The 21,333-nt window shown below is 47.2% G+C and overlaps 2 protein-coding genes and 1 long non-coding RNA gene across 3 annotated transcripts; 1 reads left to right on the top strand and 2 right to left on the bottom strand.

Annotated features, from left to right (window-relative positions):
• Positions 1-1,545: 1,545 nt before the first annotated feature.
• LOC127306290 (uncharacterized) lies at positions 1,546-2,379 on the bottom strand. Its single transcript, XR_011746759.1, has 3 exons — positions 1,997-2,379; positions 1,689-1,918; positions 1,546-1,615 (listed from the first exon to the last, which is right to left on the bottom strand). It is a non-coding gene; the product is annotated as an uncharacterized lncRNA (long non-coding RNA).
• Positions 2,380-2,802: 423 nt separating this feature from the next.
• On the bottom strand, positions 2,803-4,330 carry LOC139829786 (protein trichome birefringence-like 21). The gene has a single exon (XM_071822397.1). It carries the CDS (start codon positions 4,328-4,330, stop codon positions 3,017-3,019), a length of 1,314 nt encoding a protein of 437 aa, XP_071678498.1. The 3' UTR covers positions 2,803-3,016.
• Positions 4,331-7,690: 3,360 nt separating this feature from the next.
• Positions 7,691-9,415, top strand: LOC127306291 (protein trichome birefringence-like 20). Its single transcript, XM_051336910.2, has 2 exons — positions 7,691-8,367; positions 8,461-9,415. The coding sequence occupies exons 1-2, from the start codon at positions 7,888-7,890 to the stop codon at positions 9,223-9,225; spliced, it is 1,245 nt and encodes a 414-aa protein (XP_051192870.1). The 5' UTR covers positions 7,691-7,887; the 3' UTR covers positions 9,226-9,415.
• Positions 9,416-21,333: the final 11,918 nt, after the last annotated feature.

The raw sequence follows: 21,333 nt of genomic DNA, 5'->3' as shown, positions 1-21,333 counted from the left end.
TGTGAACGGAGTGGTTTGTGAAAACTGAATACACATTTCAGAATGAAGTAATCATGCAAATTTTTCCTAAAAATGTAGATAACACAATTGCAACTATCAAAATTCAGTTAACAGTCCAACTGTCAAACAAGTGTCAAAATTCAAATAACACTAGAAACTGCATATTTAATTAATTTGTGCAATTTCGATTTCAAGCTAATGTGAAAAAATCTTCAATTACTGCACCATTGTTACCAACACAATACCAGGAATGGAATAGAATCATGCACCGATTTTTAATCGACGTGTTCATCAAAAAACTCGGAGCTTTCCCGATCAACTTTGATTGACGCCGAAACATATCACCAATAATATCGACTACAACCATTGCCAAATGTTTCCCTAAGCACTACAATGAAGTTCACGGCCGATGGGACATGACCTAGAACTTCAAGGCGTTGTCAATATGGTCGTGGCCACGGCGCTCGCTCCGCGGAGAAGAAGCAAAGAAGAAGAGAAGGAGGTGTACCGTAGTGCGAAGGTTCTTCACGCCATTGTCGCCGGCGAGGATCATCGGCAAACGGCCACAGCTGCGCTGCCACCGCCTCCTACTAAATTGCCGCCTCCCTTCCTCTCCAACGTCGAAGCAAAAATGAAACCAACACCTGCGTGATTTCTGCGTGGTTCCACATAGAGAGAGAGATCGAGAAACTTTTTGAAATTGTCCCCTAGTTGTCAAAGGGAAGGACATGTTTGCTATTATATTGGTTCGTTTGTGCTTCTGCGAAAACCAGCATTCACCAATATGTGTCACCGCCAAATTGAATTGTATGAGCTATGCATCCACGTGACAACGTTTTGTACCACATGGCCAGAATTTCAAAAATGTTGTACTATGAAAATGCACGTCCTGGTCAAGTTATTGTGCTTTTGGTGCAATTACCTCAATTCATAAATATAAACTAAGGAAATATGTGAACGGAGTGGTTTCTAAAAACTGAATACACAAACTTGTTTGCTAGTACTAGTAAGCGTGCACGTGCAATGCACGTCTTGTCCTATGTCATAAAAACATATATTGTGATCTTTTGTCATGTATTTTACCGAGCCATTTATGCCTGAGAGGTGTGAGAGCGCCTAAAACACACAATTCACACTTACATAAAATTTACAATCACATAATTGTATTTAGAATTAGTTGTAAAAATTCTTAAAAATTAAAACTAAGCAACAATATGTATTATGTTTCTTCTTGAAGGTCCATCTATGTATTCTTGATACATGGCGAAATATGAGTGACAGATAAAATAACTAAGCAACATTGTATCTTCTATTTATTCGCTGATGACGGTTCTTTCTTGAAGGTCCACTTTTTTATGCGATCAATAAGGCTTCGTGCAATGGCTGGGATATTGCTTAAAGCTTCATTTGCTTCATACTTCAGGATGTGGACCAAAAATCGCTTCCTTAGTTGAAAACCGTCCTATATATGCATTATACAACATTGTTATAAAAAAACATGTGCAAAGTGTATGCAAATGAACATGTGTAAATACTCACCATGGGTACTGGAAAATGTAGCAATCCATCGTACCATGAATGCATGAACTCAAAAACCAAATAACCCGACAGAGCACTGCATGCATATTATGTTACATTGCGCGTCGAATAAATACGTTAAGATTGTAACACATTGTTAAGATTCTTACTCGTCTAGATTTGTTGGAACTTTGGGAGCCTTGCAACCCCATTTAGTTATGTCATCCTTTGATGCAGGGTTTGCAACTTCGAGGGCAAGATTAAAATTATCGGCCACATTTTTAAGTATAGTCTTCACCAAATATGGTATTGGAAGCGGGTCCAAAAAAGAGATAACTTTTTTGTGCCGATCGAAGATGAACAACTGGAATAACCCAACAATATCCCAAGGCAATAAAATCTGCACTGATACATTTAAAAATAAAGTAATCATTATAACAGAAAATTGACTCTTAAGAGTGAAGGATTGAATTCTTACCATATTGCATTCAGATATATGATACTCATTGCTGTCAGGCCAGCTAAGAAACAACTGAGCCAACCGAGCAACGTCAGGATAGTCACTACGATTTGGATCTCGTGCATATTGAGACATCAACTAAAATAATAATAATAAACATTAGTATATGCCACAAATGAGTCACATATAAATAGATTTAATATGTAGTTAAAGTAACTTACACAGAAGTTCAAATCCATGTAGTGGACTGGGACATCCCTAGCAAGCTGGATGTCGTGCCACGCCAGTATCCGTACAGCCATATTAAAGCAACTAACCTCCATATTTTCATTCATTTTTAGTATGGTACTTATTTGTCTTAAATTAAGACTAATAGGATAAGGACTCGAACTTTTAACCCATTCGGTCCTATAAAATTAGAATTATGTCAACTACAATTACAAGTATGCTATCGCAATTTATTAGAACAATACAATAAAATGAAAAAAAAATGTTGCTTACTCTAGTGAAGGGATATCATCAACTGTGCTGATGTATAGGCAAAGTTCATCTATTAATTCCTGGTCTGTTGGATTGGCAGATGGTAACAGAAGCAATGATTGCGAGATGAATCCAATTTCTGACGCTAGTTTCGATGTTTTGATGTTTTTAGGAGGTCCATCCACAATGACACAATCAGTAGGATCAAATGTTTGTTCTTCATCATCTTTCAAGTCTCGATTCCTTATATTATCATCATTCAAATGTGAATCCACCAAAATTACGGCTAGTTTGTTTCTAAAATCTGTCGTATTGACCTATTAATCAAGCAGTAAATAAAGTTAGTTTTCAAGTAATAATGATACAACCTGGAATAAGTATCGCGATATGGAGCAAATATAACTGTTCAAGTTATTATGCTTTTGGTGCAATTACCTCAATTCATAAATATAAACTAAGGAAATATGTGAACGGAGTGGTTTCTAAAAACTGAATACACAAACTTGTTTGCTAGTACTACTAAAAGATGAGACCTTGAAGCAATTGGCCCAGAGGAGTTTAGCTGGCAATGATCTGAAGCAGCAGCTGGTTCCACACGTCGATCGGTCCCGGCAAGCACCAGTGCAGGCAGTCGACGTCGAAGCCGCCGTGCTCGCCGGCGCCGTGGCCGTACCGGTCCGGGTGCCCGTCCGGCCGGCGCAGCATGATCCCGGCCACGTCCAACAGCCTGAGACGGACGCCGTTGGCCGTCGCCTCCGCCGCTCTGAATTCTTCCACCTGAGCCTCGTAGAACTGGGCCTCTGGTTCCGCCATCTCCGCCATTTGGTTTCGGTAGAACGGCCGCGTGCTGGGGCACTCCCCGCCGTCGAACCACCCGCCGTGACTGTAGTGCGTCGGCGCCACCGTCCGCAGGATAGCCGTCCCCTTGAACCCTTGGTGCCCCGACGCGAGCGCCCGGAGCACGGTGCGGAACGCCGCGCGCTGCGCGTACGCCGGCGGGAGCGCCGTGACGTTGTTGTTGCCGTCCGTTTCGGCGGCGGCGCAGCCGTGGCAGCCGACGGGGCGGCCGCGGCGGTAGTATACCGCAGGGCGCGCGAACCAGTGCGACGCGGACACGACCACGTAGTCGTGCTCCTTGGCCGCAGGCATCCACCGGTCGTCGGGCTCGTCGAGGTGGAGGTCGTTCGGCCCGGCAAACACCTCCCCTTGCCGGTCGGGGCCGACCGCCGCCGGCGGCCCGTGCGTGAGGCGCCACCGGACCTGGAACGGCGTCCAGAAGAAGGAGACGGCGAAGTCGTGCTCCGGGAAGCGCCAGTGCTCGAACCCGTCCGCCGTGTGCCGCCTCGTCGGGGTCTCCGCCTGCGAGAGGGTGCAGACGAGGGACGTGACGTGGCTGCTGGCCAGCGAGTCCCCGACGAACAGGATCGACCTGCCCCGCACGAGCCGGAAGAAGGCCTCCGCGTCGAAGCGCTGGAGCTCGCAGCCCGCGCCGCCGTCGGGGTGCCACCTCCATTGGAGGAACTCGAGGCTGGGCTTCCCGTGCTTCATGCAGTTCTGGTAGTCCTGGATGAAGGCGCACGTCGCGTTGGTGTAGTGCGGGCGCGCACCCACGGGGTCGTGGACCCACTCACCCCTGGTTGCGTCGCACGCGGCGGCGCCATTGCCGGAGGAGTGGCCACTGGCGACGGATGATGAGGTGGTGGGAGAAGGTCGGAAGGGGCTAAGGAAGAGGAACCAGAAAGTGGCGGCTGCGAAGAAGAGGGCGGCGCTGAGTGCGGGAACGCGCGTGGTCTTGGGAATGGCGCGGCTGCTGCGGCGAACTCCGGTGAGGAGACCCCCGAGGGAAGGAATCGCTGGAAGGATCTTCGTCATGGGGAGTACACTCCCGTCGTACTACTACCTAGTATTGTCTATGGATCTCTCCAATGACATATTAACAAGTCAACCCAAGAACTCAACGCGGTAGGAATGGTGGATGTGTTTGATTCAGACGTGGTGAGCGAGTGGTGACTGGTGAGTGGTGACCATGTGGTGGCGCGTGCATGCAGCATGCAGGCATCGCTTGAAATATAGGAAATGAAGTACTAGAGTAAGTTTAACATGCTTTCTTAAGAATCTTATACGACCGGGTCGTACAGCCCCGATGGCTGGACCAGCTTCACTGTGCGACACCTGGCTTTCCAATCTCAAACCAGCCAAGCTATACTAATAATCCCCTAATTCCTGTTTCTATCTGTGCTTCTCCGCCATGCCGTCCGGCTTTTCTTGCTGCCGCCGCTGCAATTCTCCTTGTTGGTCCCTGTTCCAGTGGTGCTCCTGCTCTTCCCCGGAGGCGTCCGGACATGTCGTCCGTCTCCCGGAGAGGCAATTCCCGTGCTTGATGCGTCCCTCCTGCCACGGCCACCCACATCAGCACCGTCGCTCGCGGCACCACCGGCGCTCCAACCATGGCCATCCTCCTGAAGGCTGCCGTTGTGGCGCTGCCGTCGGACTGTCATCGTGGTGTTGCACAGGTGGATTGAATGGGCTCTGATGCTCTGTTCGCCTTGCTGCTCGATGGGCATCTCGCCGGGATATTTCCGCTCCGCCGCCGCCAAGCGTTAATCTCCGGTGATTTGGAATCTGGATTTGGTCTCCGTGATAGACGGGATTAGCAATTGGGGAACTGCAATTTGCTTAGTTGCTAGACTGCTTCGAGAGTTGGAACGCCAGGTGTCACAACCTGGAGCTGGTCCAGCCATCGGGGCTGTGCGACCCGGTCGTATAGGATTATTTTCCTTCCTTTGTTGCATTCCTATGTATCAACCGCCACAGTGCAAATTCCCATAAATTCCTACAAAAATCATGTGAATCAAAGGAGGCCTAACAGGCGGTGCAGTGCATATATTGAGTTGAACAATCGATTTTTTTTAATTCGATCAAGTATATATATACCTAAATATGAAAAAATCGAATAGAAAATAAATTTCACTAGATCCCCACCATAATATACATTTCCATAATATATTTAGTTGATATTGTAATTGTTGATATTTCCTTCAAAATTTGAGTCAAACTTAAAAGTTACTTATTAGCTGAATTTATATGCCATCTGTTAGAAAACAGAGTACCAACTAACATGCTCCTTATTCTTCATGAGGACAATTGTATGGTGAGACGGTATTGTCGTATAGATAAAACACCTATACTAAAACTTTGCAATACATTTTTCATGAGGTATTCTTTGGCTTTTGAGTCTAGAGCAACATAACTGATTTCACTATCCTACTTTATCCTATTCTTCATGGAATGATAATAGCTCTCATCATGTTTTTCGTGTATATTGTAATAATAAACTCAAAGAAAAAATTATGAGTTAAATGAGGAAAAGGGGAATTATTCGGTGAAATAATTTTGTAGTGAGTTATTATATATGAAAAGTAGTGGAGTATAAAATATATGGAAAAAAGTATTGATCCAGTAGAGCTATAATTTTTGTTAGGAAAACAGCGGGCCCCATGCCCCATTTTATTAAAATGAAGCCAGGGATCCACATTGTAGCATGCAAGGAGAAAAAGTGTTCAACTCCCCGCTATGTTTCTGCACTATTTATTACATCTCCAGAACTAAATTTCTACTTCATTACAGGCACACCAGCATAAATCAGCAACTAACCCAAGAACCAGTTAGTGTTGTCGATGAAAAACTGCCGGAAAGAGACAAGCGATCCGCAGTAATTCTCCCCTTTTGAAGTCCAGCAACTGCAAGTTCCTGTCCATCAATTGCGATTGCTGTTCTTTGAGCAATGGTCACCATCTTCTCAGCATCGTTGTTGCATGATCCCGAACCACATGTAAACTTGACCATCGTTTCTCCTGAAAGCACATACCATTCCGGGTTTTCCATAAGGACCAAAGGAAGGCAGCAGTAGTTATACTGTAGATGGAGTTGTTGCCAAGTCAAATATGAAACATAGCATCAATTTTAGATAAACATCTTCCATCAAAAATCTCACTGACCATCAGCCACATTTGCTTAGGAACTACACATTCAAAGAATAAATGAGAAATAGATTCATTTTCGGCACAAAAGAGACAAGAAATGTCATGAACTGTGCGATGTTTCGCTAGATTATCACGGGTCAGCAAACGATTCTGAGCGAAAAGCCACAAAAACATCTGCACCCGCCCAGGAATTTGAATACTCCAAATAGAAGTCAAATGTGGTATTCTAACACCACCATCGTTAATCATTTTGTAAAAAGATTTAACAGAGTAAGCCTGAAGCCACCAAGCTCCAGACCGGAGTATTTCTATCCTAGGAAAGAGACACAGACTATAGCAAGAAGCACAAATCTTGCCATCTACCCATCATGACTGAATCAAAACACCGGCGGAAAGACATGTGAATCTCATCCCTGACTAAAACACTAAAACATCTGCAACTCTAACTGCAAGTTCATTACATATAGAAAACAAGTCCGAAAAAGTATGAAAATACGAAGCCATATTATAACTTCCAAAGAGTTTTAGATAATGACCTCGCATTTGTGTCCGCATAACATTCATAATGTGTCGCCACGTGGTTCGCCACGTCAAACTGAAGGCAGACCCCACCAGGCAGCTGGACGAGGCAAAATATGGGTAAAAGTGGAAGAGGATGACTAGAATTGGGTAATTCCGAGGGGCATATCTGCTAAAAAAGGTTGAGATTTTCTGTCAATAATACTACTCGATCAAGAGAGTTGACTTTCCCCGAGTAGCTGCAACTACGTGCTCGATGAAGTCGCACATGCATGTTCGTGCAACAAGAGAATAAACCAAATTATCCTAGACAGCCAAATTCCTAGTAAAAGAAACCTTCATGAATGAAACCATGCATCAATTTTAATCCAGCAGGTATTGAGATTGGCTAAGTTACCCCAGATTTCTCGCTATCAACGGCGGGAACATCACCTTGATACTGAAAAAATATTTCGAATTTGTGAGACATCAAAGTGTGTTTGATCATAATTCATAAATGAAACCATGTATCAGTTTTAATCTGACAGTTATTGAAACCACATGCGTCTCTTTATCGATGACGGAAACATCGCCTTTAAACAAAAAAAATATTTCGAATTTATGAGACACGAAAAAGTGTGTTTGATCCATAGCGAGCTAAGGGTAAAAGTGGAAGAGGATGACTTGAATGAGCTAATTCTGAGGGAACGTATATTCTCCTAAAAGGATGCAAGAGGAGTTGATTTTCCTCAATAATAATACTCGATCAAGGGAGTTGACTTTCCCTGAGTAGCTGCAGCTACGTGCTGGATCAAGTCGCACATGCATGTTCGTGCAACAAGACAGCAAAGCAAATTATTCTAGCTAGAGAGCCAAAACTCCCAGTAAAAGAAACCCTGCATCAATTCGTTGCGCCTCCCTCTGTGTGAGCTAGTTTGTCTTTGCGCGATGAAGAAGGTGAAGCCTAACAGCCAAATTGCCCGGAAGGCAGCTTGCGCCAGCGGGCTGCTCCTAGTCGCCGTCTTCACCGCATGGAACTACTCGTCGCTGAGCACTGAGCGGCTCATCGACGCCGCCCCAGCCTCGTCCGCTGCTGCCACGGCGAGGTCATCCGGCGCGACCAGCAATGCCACCAGCGGCGACGCGGCGTCGTGCGACGTGGCTCGGGGCGAGTGGGTGCCCGACTCGGCTGGCCCCTACTACACGAACGCGACGTGCGCGCTGATCGACGGGCGGCAGGACTGCATGAAGTACGGCAAGCCGGGGATGGAGTCCATCCTCGGGTGGCGGTGGCAGCCCCACGGCTGCGACCTCCCTCGCTTCGACGCCGCCGCCTTCCTCCGGCTCGTCCGCGGCAAGTCGATGGCCTTCGTCGGGGACTCCGTCGCGCGCAACCACATGCAGTCCCTCATGTGCCTCCTTGCCAAGGTACCTTCAAGCTTTCGGCTTTCCACTTTACTTGCGGCGCTGCAGGTCGATCGATCATGAACTCGCGTGTATTATTGGTTGCTGGGCATGCAGGTGGAGTACCCGAGGGAGATCGAGCCAAAAGACTGCGTGCACTGCACGCGCAAGTACCACTACCGTGATCACGACTTCACGATGTGCGTGTTCTGGACGCCGTTCCTGGTGCGGTGGAACCTGACGCGCGCCGGCGGGCAGCAGTTCATGGACCCGCACAACGTGTACCTGGACGAGGCGGACCCGGAGTGGAGCGGCGACGTGTCCGGCTACGACTACGTGGTGCTCAACGGCGCCAAGTGGTTCACGCGCCCCGCCGTGCTCTACGAGGGCGGCCGCCTCCTCGGCTGCGCCAACGTGGACGGCTGCGAGGCTGCGCACAACGCCACCGACGTGGCCCCGGACTACGCGGTGCGCGTGTCGTTCCGGACCGCGCTCCGTGCGCTGGCGAGGTTCCGCGGCAGGGTGGTGGTCCGGACGGTGGCGCCGCCGCACTACGAAAACGGCAAGTGGTACGACGGCGGGAACTGCGTGCGGACGCGGCCCGTGCGGAGCGACGAGACAAGCCTGCCGGAGACCGAGGCCGCGTTCCACGCCGCGCAGGTGGAGGAGTTCCGGGCCGCGGCGGCGGCAGAGCCGGCGGCGAGGTTCGTGCTGATGGATGTGAGCGAGATGATGCAGATGAGAGGCGACGGACACCCTGGGCAGTACGGGCACTGGCCGCACGAGAAGGTCGGCTTCGGCATCGACTGCGTGCACTGGTGCTTGCCCGGGCCCGTCGACGCATGGAACGAGCTTCTGCTCCATTTGCTTCTGAGTGATTAAACAGTACTACCTCCTTCCAAAAATATTACTACAGTAGCTTGTTCAGAAAGCTAAATTGGCTTGTTAAAAGTGCTTATATTTCAGAATGAAGGTGATATATGGATTGGTCATGTTTCCGTTGAATTGCACAATATGAAATCGATTCCTCCTCGAAATAGGGATTTGTCCCGCTTTATAAATAAAGTCGCAATGGCCGAACCGATATAAATGTGGAGAGGAGAGGAGGTGGTTGTCACCTTTGGGAGGGAGATGATGGGGTGTCGGAGGGAGAAGGGAATGAGGAGGAGGGGTGTTAGACTTTGTATAGTATTGTATTCTGTATTCTACATGTATTGGTACTTTGTACCCTCTAAACATATCGTCTTACGTGGTACATGTATTCTGTATTGTATATGAGATATGCCACCCGTATAGGGTTGAGCAAGTTCCCCTAAACATATCGTCTTACGTGGTATCAGCCTAACCCTAATCGATCCACCCCCGGCCGCCGCCATGACCACTTCCGTCTCGGGCTCTGCCACCGTCGCTGGCTCTCTCCTAGCGTCCCTGGCCGCCCTCCTTAACGCACCAGCCGTCACGCTTGCTCCTTTGGTGCCCCAATTCTTCGGCACCACAAGCATGAAAGATGGGCATACCTACGCCATTCGCGGTGTGGACCTTGTCGTGCCCATAATAGGGCTGGTGGGTGGAGAGCTTCGCAATGTCTTGCAGGTCCCGTCGTTGACTCGTAATCTTTTATCTGTTCCTAAACTCAACCTTTATAATAATGTGCTATGTGAATTTCACCTATTTGATCTTTTTATTAAGGACCAAGCTACAGGGGGCATCCTGCTTGGTGGTCGCTTGAGCCAAGGTTTGTACCGTCTGGAGGATCCATCAGTCACTCGAGTCATCAACGGTGTTTGTGTGTCATCATCACAGTGGCACTCTCGCCTTGGTCATCCTACAACACCCATAGTACGTCATGTACTCCACCCGCATGAGCTGACATTAGAGTCTAGCAATAAAGAGATAGTTGTGTGTGATGCCTGTCGGCAAGGAAAGAGTCATTAGCTCCCATTTGTTTCATCTACTAGAGAAGTAAAGAGCCCTCTTGAGATCGTGTTTTCCGATGTGTGGGGTCCAGCACAATCCTCTTAGTGGTCACAACTATTATGTCAGTTTTATTGATGCTTATAGTCAATTTACTTGGCTTGATCTTATTAAGCGTAAGTTTGATGTGTTCGATATATTTCTTCAGTTTCAGTCGCATGTTGAACGTCTTCTCAAGAATAAGATTATTCATATCCAGTTGGATTGGGGGGGGGGGGGGGGGGGGGGTTGGGGGCGAATATCACAACCTCAACACCTTTTTAATAAGCTTGGGATCCCCACCGTTTGTCATGCCCTCATACACATCAACATAATGGCACTGTTGAGCGCAAGCATCGTCATATCGTTGAGACTGACCTCACATTACTTGCTCATGCTTCTGTCTCTTTTCGGTTTTGGAGTGATGTTTTTGCTACCGCATGTTTTCTTATCAACAGACTAACTACGCGTGTGCTTAATATGAAAACCCCTCTTGAGCTTCTCTTGCATGAAATTCCCGATTATACCTTTTTTAAGTTTTTTGGGTGTGCGTGTTGGCCTCATCTTCGTCCATATAATAGTTGAAAACTTGAGTTTCAGTCTAAAAAAATGTGTGTTTCTTGGATACGGTTCTCTCCATAAAGGCTACAAGTGTCTTCATGTGCCAACGAACCGTGTCTACATATCTTGTGATGTTGTCTTTGATGAGAATGTTTTCCCTTTTCAGCCACGCCTCACACACCGACCACTGATCCATCCATGCATTCATCTCCTATACTGGCAGGCTAATTTGAAGATGTTGCATATTCTCCTTTGTTGTTACCTAACCATGGTGCAGGAACTGGTCGTGGTGCTCGCTAGCATGGAACTGCTCCCTGCACCAGCCCCCGCTAGCCCCCACGTTGGCCTCGACGTCGATCACGTCGCCCCCGCCGCATGCAGCGATCCTGCCCCGGCGCTTGTGCCTGCACCCGGTGGATGCACTGTGCCTTATCCGCTGGGCTCAGCCTCCAGTGCGCCGGTCTCGCCTGACACGCAACCGTCGTCAGGGTCGGCCTCGCCAGGCTCGCCTCCACCGCTAGGACCGCCATTGCCCGCCCCGCCTCCGTCACTTGGTCCAACATCACCCGCGGCCTCAGCTCTGCGCGTTCCTGTGCCGCCCATCGCCCCTGCTGTTGGGGCGCCTCCTACACGACATCCTCACACACGTAGTTGCAACGGCATCACTTGTCCCAAGGAGCGCACCGACGACACTGTTGCTTGGCTAGCTGCGTGCATGGCCCATGCGGTGGAAGACCCGACCTCTGTACCACACAGTTATCAGGCTGCTATGGAACAGGAGTATCAGGCTCTTATGAACAATGAGACATGGATACTTCTCCCCCTTCCACCTCGTGTCAACATCATTGATTCGAAGTGGGTCTTCAAGGTCAAGAAACATGCAAATGATTGCATTGAGCGCTACAAAGCACGTCTTGTGGCTAAGGGCTTCAAACAACGGTATTCACTGGATTATGAGGACACGTTTAGCCCAGTCGTCAAGCCTACCACCATTCAACTTCTACTGTCCCTGGCAGAATCTCGAGGCCGGTCTTTTCGCCAGCTTGATGTGCAGAATGGTTTTATTCATAGTTTGGTTGAAGAAGAGGTATATATGAGGCAGCTGTCGGGATTTGTTGATCACACTCAGCCCCATCACCTGTGTCGTCTGACGAAGGCTCTTAATTGTCTGAAGCAAGCGCCTCGTGCCTGGCACGCTCGCTTGGCTTCAACTCTTCGTACTCATGGCTTTGCCGCCTCCACGGCAGACACATTTTTGTTCTTATTTCAACGGCAGAGTGTGACCATGTACGCACTTGCTTGTGTACGTGGACGACATCATCCTGGTCAGTTCTTCCTCGACGGCTGCATATGCTCTCATTTTTGCTCTTGGTGTTGATTTTGCTGTCAAGGATCTGGGCCAGCTCCACTTCTTCCTGGGTATTGAGGTTGCTCATCAGTCTACTGGCTTGGCCTTTACACAGAAGAAGTATTCTCTTGATCTCTTGGCTCATGCTGGTACGCTCAAGTGCAACATGTCGCCCACGCCCATGTCCTCCACTGACAAGCTCTCGGCTGCTGATGGTGCTCCTTTGTCCCCGGGGGATGCAACAGAGTACCGCAGTATTCTTGGTGGATTGCAGTACTTGATGATCACGCGCCCGGATATGTCCTTTGCTGTAAACAGGGTGTGCCAGTATCTTCATTCCCCTACAGATGTGCACTGTTCTCCTGTTAAATGCATCCTGCGTTATGTGTGTCTCACTGTGTCTTTTGATTTACACCTGCGTGCCAGGAGTTCTGTCTGCTTTTTCCGATGCTGACTTGGCTGGTTGTCTAGACGACATGCGCTCTATAGGGGATATGCTTTGTTTCTGGGTCCTAATTTGATCGCATGGAGTGCGCGCAAGCAAGTCACTATCTTCCGCATCAGTACAAAAGCTGAGTATAAGGCCGAACTTATATGGGTTGAGTCCCTTCTTCAGGAATTGGGAGTTTCTCAACCTCGTCCTCCAGTTCTCTCGTGCGACAACATCAGTGCTGCGTTTCTATCGTCCAACCCGATGTTCCATGCAAGAACCAAACACATTGAGATTGACTATCATTTTGTGAGGGAACGCGTTGCACAGAAGCTACTACAAATAAAGTAGGAGGAGTTGCGGTGCGGGAGGCTAGGGTTCGCGAGGCTAGGGTTCGCCCCGGTATTCGCCCGCGGGGCCCGCCTTGCAGCGGAGCGAAGCATTTTTTTCCTCCTCTTGTTGTGTTTGTCATATGAATCGATTTGGATTATTGGATATAAATAAATGTTCTAGTTTGGTGGTGTTTGTGGGCGTGCTAAGCACGCCTTCCGACTTTCGGGATAAATGGAGCATGCATTCCTCTAAAGTGAAACGGCTGACGTGCATCTTTGTGCATTGGCAGCAGAAAATGGATATGGGAAGTGTCGGTGTATTAATATTTAAGAGTATATACACCTATGAACCCACTTGTTCAGCTTATTCAAGAGGCCACGTATCATATCTTCTTAAAGCAATCCCTCACTAAAAATCAATTATGATAGTCTATTAGTACATGCAACCTATATCTACATCATCGTATATTCGCAGCCATATGATACTAAGAGCATCTCCACTCGTCTCCCCGACGAGGCCCCCGGCGAGCTTTTTTTCCATCCGGACGGCGTAATTCGGCCCAGTCGCGCCCCCCGGTTCCTCGTTTTCGTCCGGATTTGGGCCTAAATTCATCCGGTGATCCCACGCCATCCCTGGCCCCCCGGGGAGCGCTCGGGGACTCCGGACGAAACGAAAGCGCGGGAAACACCGAGGAAACTTCCCGCGCGTCTGGTGGCCCCAACTTGTCGGCGAGAGAAACCGATGGTCGTCCTCATCGCATCGTCTTCCGCGCGCTGTAAAAGCCTGCCGCCGGTCTGCATTCGCCGGCCACGCGGCGAGTTAATGTCGTCGTCTTCCGCGCACGCATCGTCTTCCGCGCACGCATCGTCTTCCGCGCGCACTAAAGGCTGCCGCCGGTCAGCTCGCCGCGGACGCGTCGCATTCCACGCGGCATTAATCACCCGCGCCAGCCGCGCCTATATACGCCGGTCCGCTCGCCGCGAGGCGTACCCCGTGCTCCACTCTCCCTCCACTCTTCCTCTACTCTCCCGATGGCGTTTTACGACGATGACGGCGCAGCCAACAACGGCTTCCCCCGCCGGTCGCTCCACGCGTGGGAGGGGCACCTCCTCCACCAGGCGGGGTACCCCTGCCCGCCGGACACGAGGCCTCCCGGCGGCGGGTGGCGGCTTAGTGCTGGCGGCGTACCAATCCCGCCGCCGCCTCGGGGCCACGCCCTCGACGTCGCCATCGAGGAGGCGCGGATGACCTTGACGGACGAGGAACGCGCCGAGCCACGCCACCACCCCGACAACTACACGGCGTGGAACTCGTACTTCCTGCGGCAGTGGGAGCGGGAGCTCGCCTCCTACGATGGCCCGCCGCCTCCGCCTCCGCGCAACAACGCCGCGGGCCGCCGACGTTGGTGGAGCGCGCCGGAAAGGACGCTGGCGAACGTCCTCGCGCACATCGAGGGCGGAAACTACTCGGTGCTCACGATGCCCCCTCCATCGAGGGCATCGGCGAGCCGCCGCCGGGGAAACGTCTGGCAGCCACGGCGAATGGCTGCCAGTTCGTCGTCTTCCGGATCGGCGCCGAGGTCATCCTTCGCGCCGGTGAAGAGGGAGGAGGCGACGTCGCCTTCGACGCCGGTGCGCGTCAAGAAGGAGCCAGCGTCTCCGCCGCCGACCAGAGGGCGCAGCAGCGGCGCCCTCGTCATCCGCGACCAACCCTCCCAGCCAGGGCGGAAGAGGAAGGCGCCGAAAAAGGAGGACGCCGCGGCCGCCGCCGCAAACAGGCTCGCCGAGGAGGAGGCGAAGCGCGCGGAGGACGCCGCCGTGGCGGAGGCGATCGCCAGGTCGCTCAACGACCTGGTGCCCGCCGACAACGCCCTCCCCGAGGACGCCGCCCTTGCGTGGTCCAGGCAAGACTGGGAGCGCGAGGAGGAGGAGCAGCAGCGGCGGCTGCTGGACCTGGCCGCCGCACGCCGACTCGCCGTCCGCGCCTCCCGCGCCGCTCCAACCGCCGCCGACGACGCCGCGCGCTACCGCCGTCCTGCGACGCCTCCATCCGGCGTCGTTGTCCCCGTCGTCGACCTCGAGTCCTCGGACGACGAATGGTACAAGCCATCCCCGGGGTGGGGAGACGCCGGCCAGGGCAGCAGCCGCCAGGCCGCGCCGAGGGCGCCGAAGGTCGAGGATGACGGCTCCGACGACGGCGGCGACGACTACACGGTGTTCTACCGCCGTTTGGGCATGTAGAGCGCCGTGTTTTAGAATTAGCATTTGAATTCCCCTAGCCGAATTCGAAATATAGTCGAATTCGGCCTCTATGTATGAACTCCGCCCGTTTTAGTCTAAATATCATTAAATTTAGTCTATATTCGCCCGAATTTAGCCGAAGTTTATCAAGTTTCCGTTTTTCAAACTCGTACCGTCGTCTTCGCCTGGGCACGCGGCTGGGAAACTAGTCCTCCCCACGCCAAATCTTCCTCCAATCCGGACGAAAATTTCGCCGGATTTGGGCGTGGGGAGGGCCAACGAGTGGGGATGCTCTAACCATTTGTCCGTCCATTTGTGTCCAGCTACATTTTTGTAAGTTCAGTAGTACTTGCCGACTCGCATCTGCAAGGTAACATTTTTTTATCGCTCATCGCCTTGCCGACTCGCATCTGCAAGGTTGTGTTCTTCATGCAATTGGCGACTCACCCCTTCTTGTGACTTTTAACAGTCACCCAAGAACGAGGCGTATGGATTTGCGTTTATAACCAATGTATGGGCTGTTGTAATTCCTTTTCTTTATTATTTGGCTTAGGCCTAACCTATCGTGAGATGCACCTTCTTCCCTTCTAATTGAATGGCAGGGCGTGCGTGTCTATACCCTAAGAAAAGATTGCTAGCTACTTCCTCCATTCACTAATATAAAAGGTTTTAGGTTTCGTTAGATTCATCTATTAGTATGTATCTAGTCTATTTTTAGTGTGTAGATTCACTCATATGATTTATATCCAATTAAGTTGAAAGTATCCAACATCTTATATTTGTAAATAGAGGGAGTTGTTCACTGTTTGTTTGTTAGGGCGATTGTTTCTTTGAAGAAGTGGAACGCCAAGCTGAGAGCGGCAAATATAGTGTGGACAGTATTTATCATGTGTGCTTCACAATCTCTCCTCCATACTCAAGAGGTACTACCTCGGTTTTAAAGAGTAAGGCGCACGCATATTCGAAGATAAAATTTGACCTTAAAAATGAAGCAACAAAATCTTGATTATATTATATGTAATTAGTATCGTTGGATTCGTAATGAAAAACACTTTTTAATGATGCTAATTTCACACAAATAATCTTTATTTAAAATAATTCTTGGTCAAACAAAAACACGTAAAACGAGGGAGCCTTGTTCTTTCAAACTTGAAACGGAGGGAGTATATTATGTGAACTATCTTCTCTCCTTCAATATTTTACTAGATGCTGAAACTTAAATCTCCTGTAGCTTTTGAACCAAAAGTATATAACTATATATGAACCGTTCAAATATAGGGGTTGCTAACAAAGAGAGCTTCAAAACCTGACCGGTGTTAAACATATTTTTACAATATTTGAAAATTGAAGACATGGCAAAAATTCGATTTTTTCATGGAGCCTAATTAAAATGTTTTTTGGAAACCGGTTTTTCATGGTGTTTCAAACTTAGTTCACCATAGTTCGAAAATAATTGGGATTTCATTAGAATTCAAACCACAAAATGTAATGACCTAAGATAGTAAACAAACATTAAATTTCGAGTTCAAATCCTAAGGAAAACACATAACGGTTGCAATAAAACCATAGTGACCACTACTGAGAGACACAATATTTTGTATGTACTTTTATAGAGGTTTAGTGTGCATCATCCTGTTTAAATGTGTTTTACCATTCTTCAAACATGTATTAGACACGCTTGATAAATTTGTTAGATAGCACAATCGTTTTAAACTTGTATGTACTTTAATATTGGTCCATTAGATTTAAAAACTAATCATGCAGCTTCATTGTTTTGGAAATTTGGTTTTCAAATATTTGTCAAAACAAAATATATTGGGCTTGTTTAATATAGATATTATAAAAATAAATATACTGGTTCAAATAGATTGTTAATTTAATATTTATTCCGACACGGATGCCCCTTTCATTATAGGATCAAAAATTATCTAGGTGTATTAATAGGTGTGAGAGAGAGAGGGAGAGGGAGGGAGGGAGGGAGGGAGGGAGAGAGAGAGAGAGAGAGAGAGAGGGAGAGAGGGAGGGAGTGTGTGTGCAAGTGGTGTCCGCACACGTGTGCATGCAGAAATAAACTAAAGTTACCAAACAATAGTAGTAGAAGAGATTCCATACATACAAATATACAAATCTCAAAGCAATCAATGGTGCATGCAACCACGATAGATACTACGAATGCTAGAAGCGCATAGTGCGTCGTCAACAAACCAACCTCCTGAGGTCAACTTGATCAAGTTCCATGCTACACTGTCCTTCACAAATATGATACATATCACCTCGAAGTCAACCGCTGGCTATTAGATGGCATCTCGCGACATTATTTACGGAGCAATTTGTTAAGACTGCATCTAGTGCTAAAATTCTTCAAACAATACCGCAGAACCAGAGGACAAGTTAAGGGAGACCCGTGTAAAACCGCATTGCAGTAGCAGCATGCACTTAGAATGCAGCGCAGAGAACAGAAGTTCAAAACGCTATGATAAGTTCATAAGATCTAAATAGTCCTCCAACGCAATACAACAGGAGGAAGAACTTCCTATCGCACGAACTATGATTTTTAATCACGACCCAGCTCCTTTTTAGGGAAATGATTTAAAAGATTCAGAATCTGGGAAACACGTTCCAAGTCCATGCCTTTTGTCTCTGATGGTAGTTGATGTCGCATGGATTAGTTATGGACCTCCACTACATAGTCACCAAGCAATCAAGCGTTAGCAAGTAGGCCGACACACAGACATACTCTTGTATGGAATTCAACGTGTCGACAGCGTAACAAACTAGTCATGTTTAGTGGAGCTACTTGTTGGATAATCAGGCAATAATCTCATGACTAATTTAAAAATATTAAAACATGACATAAACAGCTACTACCACGTGTAACTCAAAATATACTAGATACACTCGACAATATGAGGAATAGAAACATGTAGCAGCTAAACATGTACTCACAGAACATGCTAAACAAGTAAACAAGGGACCACGCATGCAAGTTCGTCTGCAGGTGCATGATCAGTTCTTGCAGCAGCGGCGGCATTAAATTTAAATAGTCGATGATGAAGGCACAACCTAGCCGCAACGATGAGTTAAAGACTATCCATGATGATGATCTTCCCAAAAATCTAATTCACCCTCTCCCGTACAGGATTACAAAGGCGAGTGGTTCCAGAGACCAACACTCACGTTCGCACAAGCATTGAGAGAAGCATGGCAAAACCCTAACCCGTGTGTAAGACGTTGTGCGGCGACAACCGTGTATAAATTTATATAGAACGTCTCAGGAAACCTTAGCAAAGTGGGTCAGGTTGACATTGCACAACTTCAAGTCGGTTACAACAACGCACGATGCATGAGCAACCTGAACCAACACTAGATGTGATGCATCCGTCAAAAACTCATTTTTCCTGAACCACAAAATAAAGCTCGACCCGAGGCTCATTCTTGTAACAAATCGTGATGAGGCGAGCGAGAGGTGGCGGAGGAGGAGAAGGAGCACTGATGATGGCTACTAGCAACACCAAAAAGATCTTGATACGTTGGGACTCCAAGTGTAGAGTGTCGTATCAGCAGAGTATGTTCTCCACAAGGGTGACTCCAGGGTTCATATCGAACTCTCGGTGAACTAGACAATGAGTATTCTCTTCTCCCTTCTTCTAGCAATCCTGCAAGTAAAATAAAAGCCGCGTGTCCCCAACTCCACCGTGTGGTTGTCAAGCACAAGGTTTCACGCAAGTAAATAAAAACAAGTAGAAATAAAACAAGTAAAACTAGACTAGATAAAATAACTAAGTAAAAACTGTAAAGAGGTTGATTGTTTTTGGTGTTTTGGATGCAAGAAAAGTAAACATTTATGTATTTTAGGATTAAAATAGTGCAAAGAAAACAAGATAAAAGCAATATAAAGGTGTTTCTTGTGATAAAAAGTGGACCGGGGTTCATGGGTTCAGTTGGCTATTCTCTCTTTAAGTTGTAGTGGACAAATAGTAATTCATCAATGAGATATGAGGTGCAAATAATAGTATGCGTAAGATCAGAATTAATATGGGCATTACGTCCTAACATAGAGATGATGCAACAGATTTTTTTTATACTCCACAAGAAAGAAACTTCATACAATCTTGTATTAAGAATTAACAGAGCATAGCCATAAGTACTTCGACATGAAGTTTGAATATCAAATATCCTACCTTGAACAAACAAGATCATCACTACTGTCACGTGACGAACATAGCACATGCATTCACTTTATCCCTAGTGAGGTGGCAAAAGAAAAGGCTAAGGCCATAATAGATCTTGAAAATATTGTCACTATATATCCAATCACTAAAACCATGCTACTCCATCTAATACACACATGACCCCACACACGCTCTTGCATAGATGTAGGATCAGAACACATACTTAAGAACTAGGTACATAATATGCATCTATCAATACATTTTGCACATAATATGATCAGATCTCATAGCACAATATCATAGAATAAGGATCCACCACATAGGTATTACAAATATGGCCATAATCATGTGGGGCAGCTCATATGACACTAAGAACTATGAAGAACATGAGAGAAATAGATCAAGATACTGCCACAAACACGTAGTCCAGATGTGGACTACTCTCCCTTGATCATGGTGATGATGATGAAGACGTTGGAGAAGGTGGAGATCCCTCCGACGATGATCCCGGTAGAGTTCCCCTCCAATCTTCTCTGCATCAGCCTCCATTGTCGTGTTTCTTTGTTTGTGCGGCGCTCTCCTCTCGAGAAGTCTTTGGGGCCATATATATAGTAATTTTTAGGTCAAAATACGTTGGTGGGCGAAACAATCATGGTAATCAGACGATCGACGGCCGAAACAGGGTGGGTGGTGTGCCCAGCAAGGTAGGGCGTGCCACCTGTACTCTTTTGGACCTCAGGCCTCTCCAGGCCTCTGCAGGTCTCAGGGTGCTTTTCCCAATGAGAAGTGACGCTCCAAAAATCGCAGGTCACTTTGACTCCGTATAGGTCTCTGAAAGTGAAAAATACGCAAAACAGGGTTTTCCTATTCTGCAGAGTTATAAACCAAATAAGGGGATCATTGCTAAATCCCCATAAATCAATGTAAAACATGATATTATCATCATATATGTTGTTATGTGGGAATTCAATATAAGGACAAAGTTCATGTATGCATCTTACATGCATCAACATCCCCAAGCTTAACTTATGCTCGTCCCGAGCATGAAGGTGATAAAACTAACATGAATTTTAGAGTTTATAATATATAGCTTCTAAATAATCATGCAAAATATCAAAAGGTTCAGTATGTAAAGAATAATAATAAGTAATATGAACTCATCAAGTGATAACTCTTACATTCTACAAAGCATGCATAATAGTAAATAACATTGTAAGAAACAGGGATAAGTAGTATGAATGATAAAGCATGCTTAGATGAATCCTATAGAATTGTTGGAAAAATCTTTGTCCTCTCTTTTCAGGAATATTTCTTTTGACTCTTGAACACAAGAAAGTAAGCAGGGAATGTATGTGCTAAACCTCCAACAAAATAAAAAGTAGAGACAATAAAACATGGTTTTGAGCTATGAAATTCATATCAACAATAATAATAAGGACGGGGTACCAAGTATCTCATGTATGAAGATATCTATGTGTCATGAGTTTGACCTCTTATGAGTAAGTGTTGCCTCACTTTCTTGAATGCTAAGGACTACGCCTCTTGATACTCAGCTTCGGGTTACCAAGACCTTTCAACATGCATGTTTCAACCAAGTATCGCAATGGGGTACCTTCATGTCGCCTCTATAAAGGACCAAAGGAGACGTATATCTCAACTATAGGCCATCCATACCGGGACAACATGAACAAAAGACGTTGAGCATCCTCTCTAACTATCTCTCAATTTTTTCTCATACTCGATCTTTTTTTCTTTTTTTTCTTTTTCCTTTTTCCACTCTATTTTTCACAACTCTTTTATCTTACTTTTTTCACTCTTCCTATTGAGGATGCTCGTTGCTGAAAATTCCACCATGATTAGGCATGGCTTCAGTTAGCGGCCCATTGCTCTTCTCTAACAATGCATGCCTACTTGCTTAAAATAACCATCATTCATTCCACAACAGATAGCCAT

Source organism: Lolium perenne, chromosome 6 (genome assembly GCF_019359855.2).
Source record: "Lolium perenne isolate Kyuss_39 chromosome 6, Kyuss_2.0, whole genome shotgun sequence".
Classification (NCBI taxonomy): domain Eukaryota; kingdom Viridiplantae; phylum Streptophyta; class Magnoliopsida; order Poales; family Poaceae; genus Lolium; species Lolium perenne.
This window is presented reverse-complemented; position numbering and strand designations above follow the sequence as displayed.

What these genes read in the sequence shown, in the direction of transcription:
- LOC139829786 (XM_071822397.1), bottom strand. Translation starts at nt 4,330, where the DNA reads ATGACGAAGATCCTTCCAGCGATTCCTTCCCTCGGGGGTCTCCTCACC.
- LOC127306291 (XM_051336910.2), top strand. Translation starts at nt 7,888, where the DNA reads ATGAAGAAGGTGAAGCCTAACAGCCAAATTGCCCGGAAGGCAGCTTGC. An exon ending in TCATGTGCCTCCTTGCCAAG is followed by an intron (nt 8,368 to 8,460) that starts GTACCTTCAAGC and finishes CTGGGCATGCAG; the next exon opens with GTGGAGTACCCGAGGGAGAT.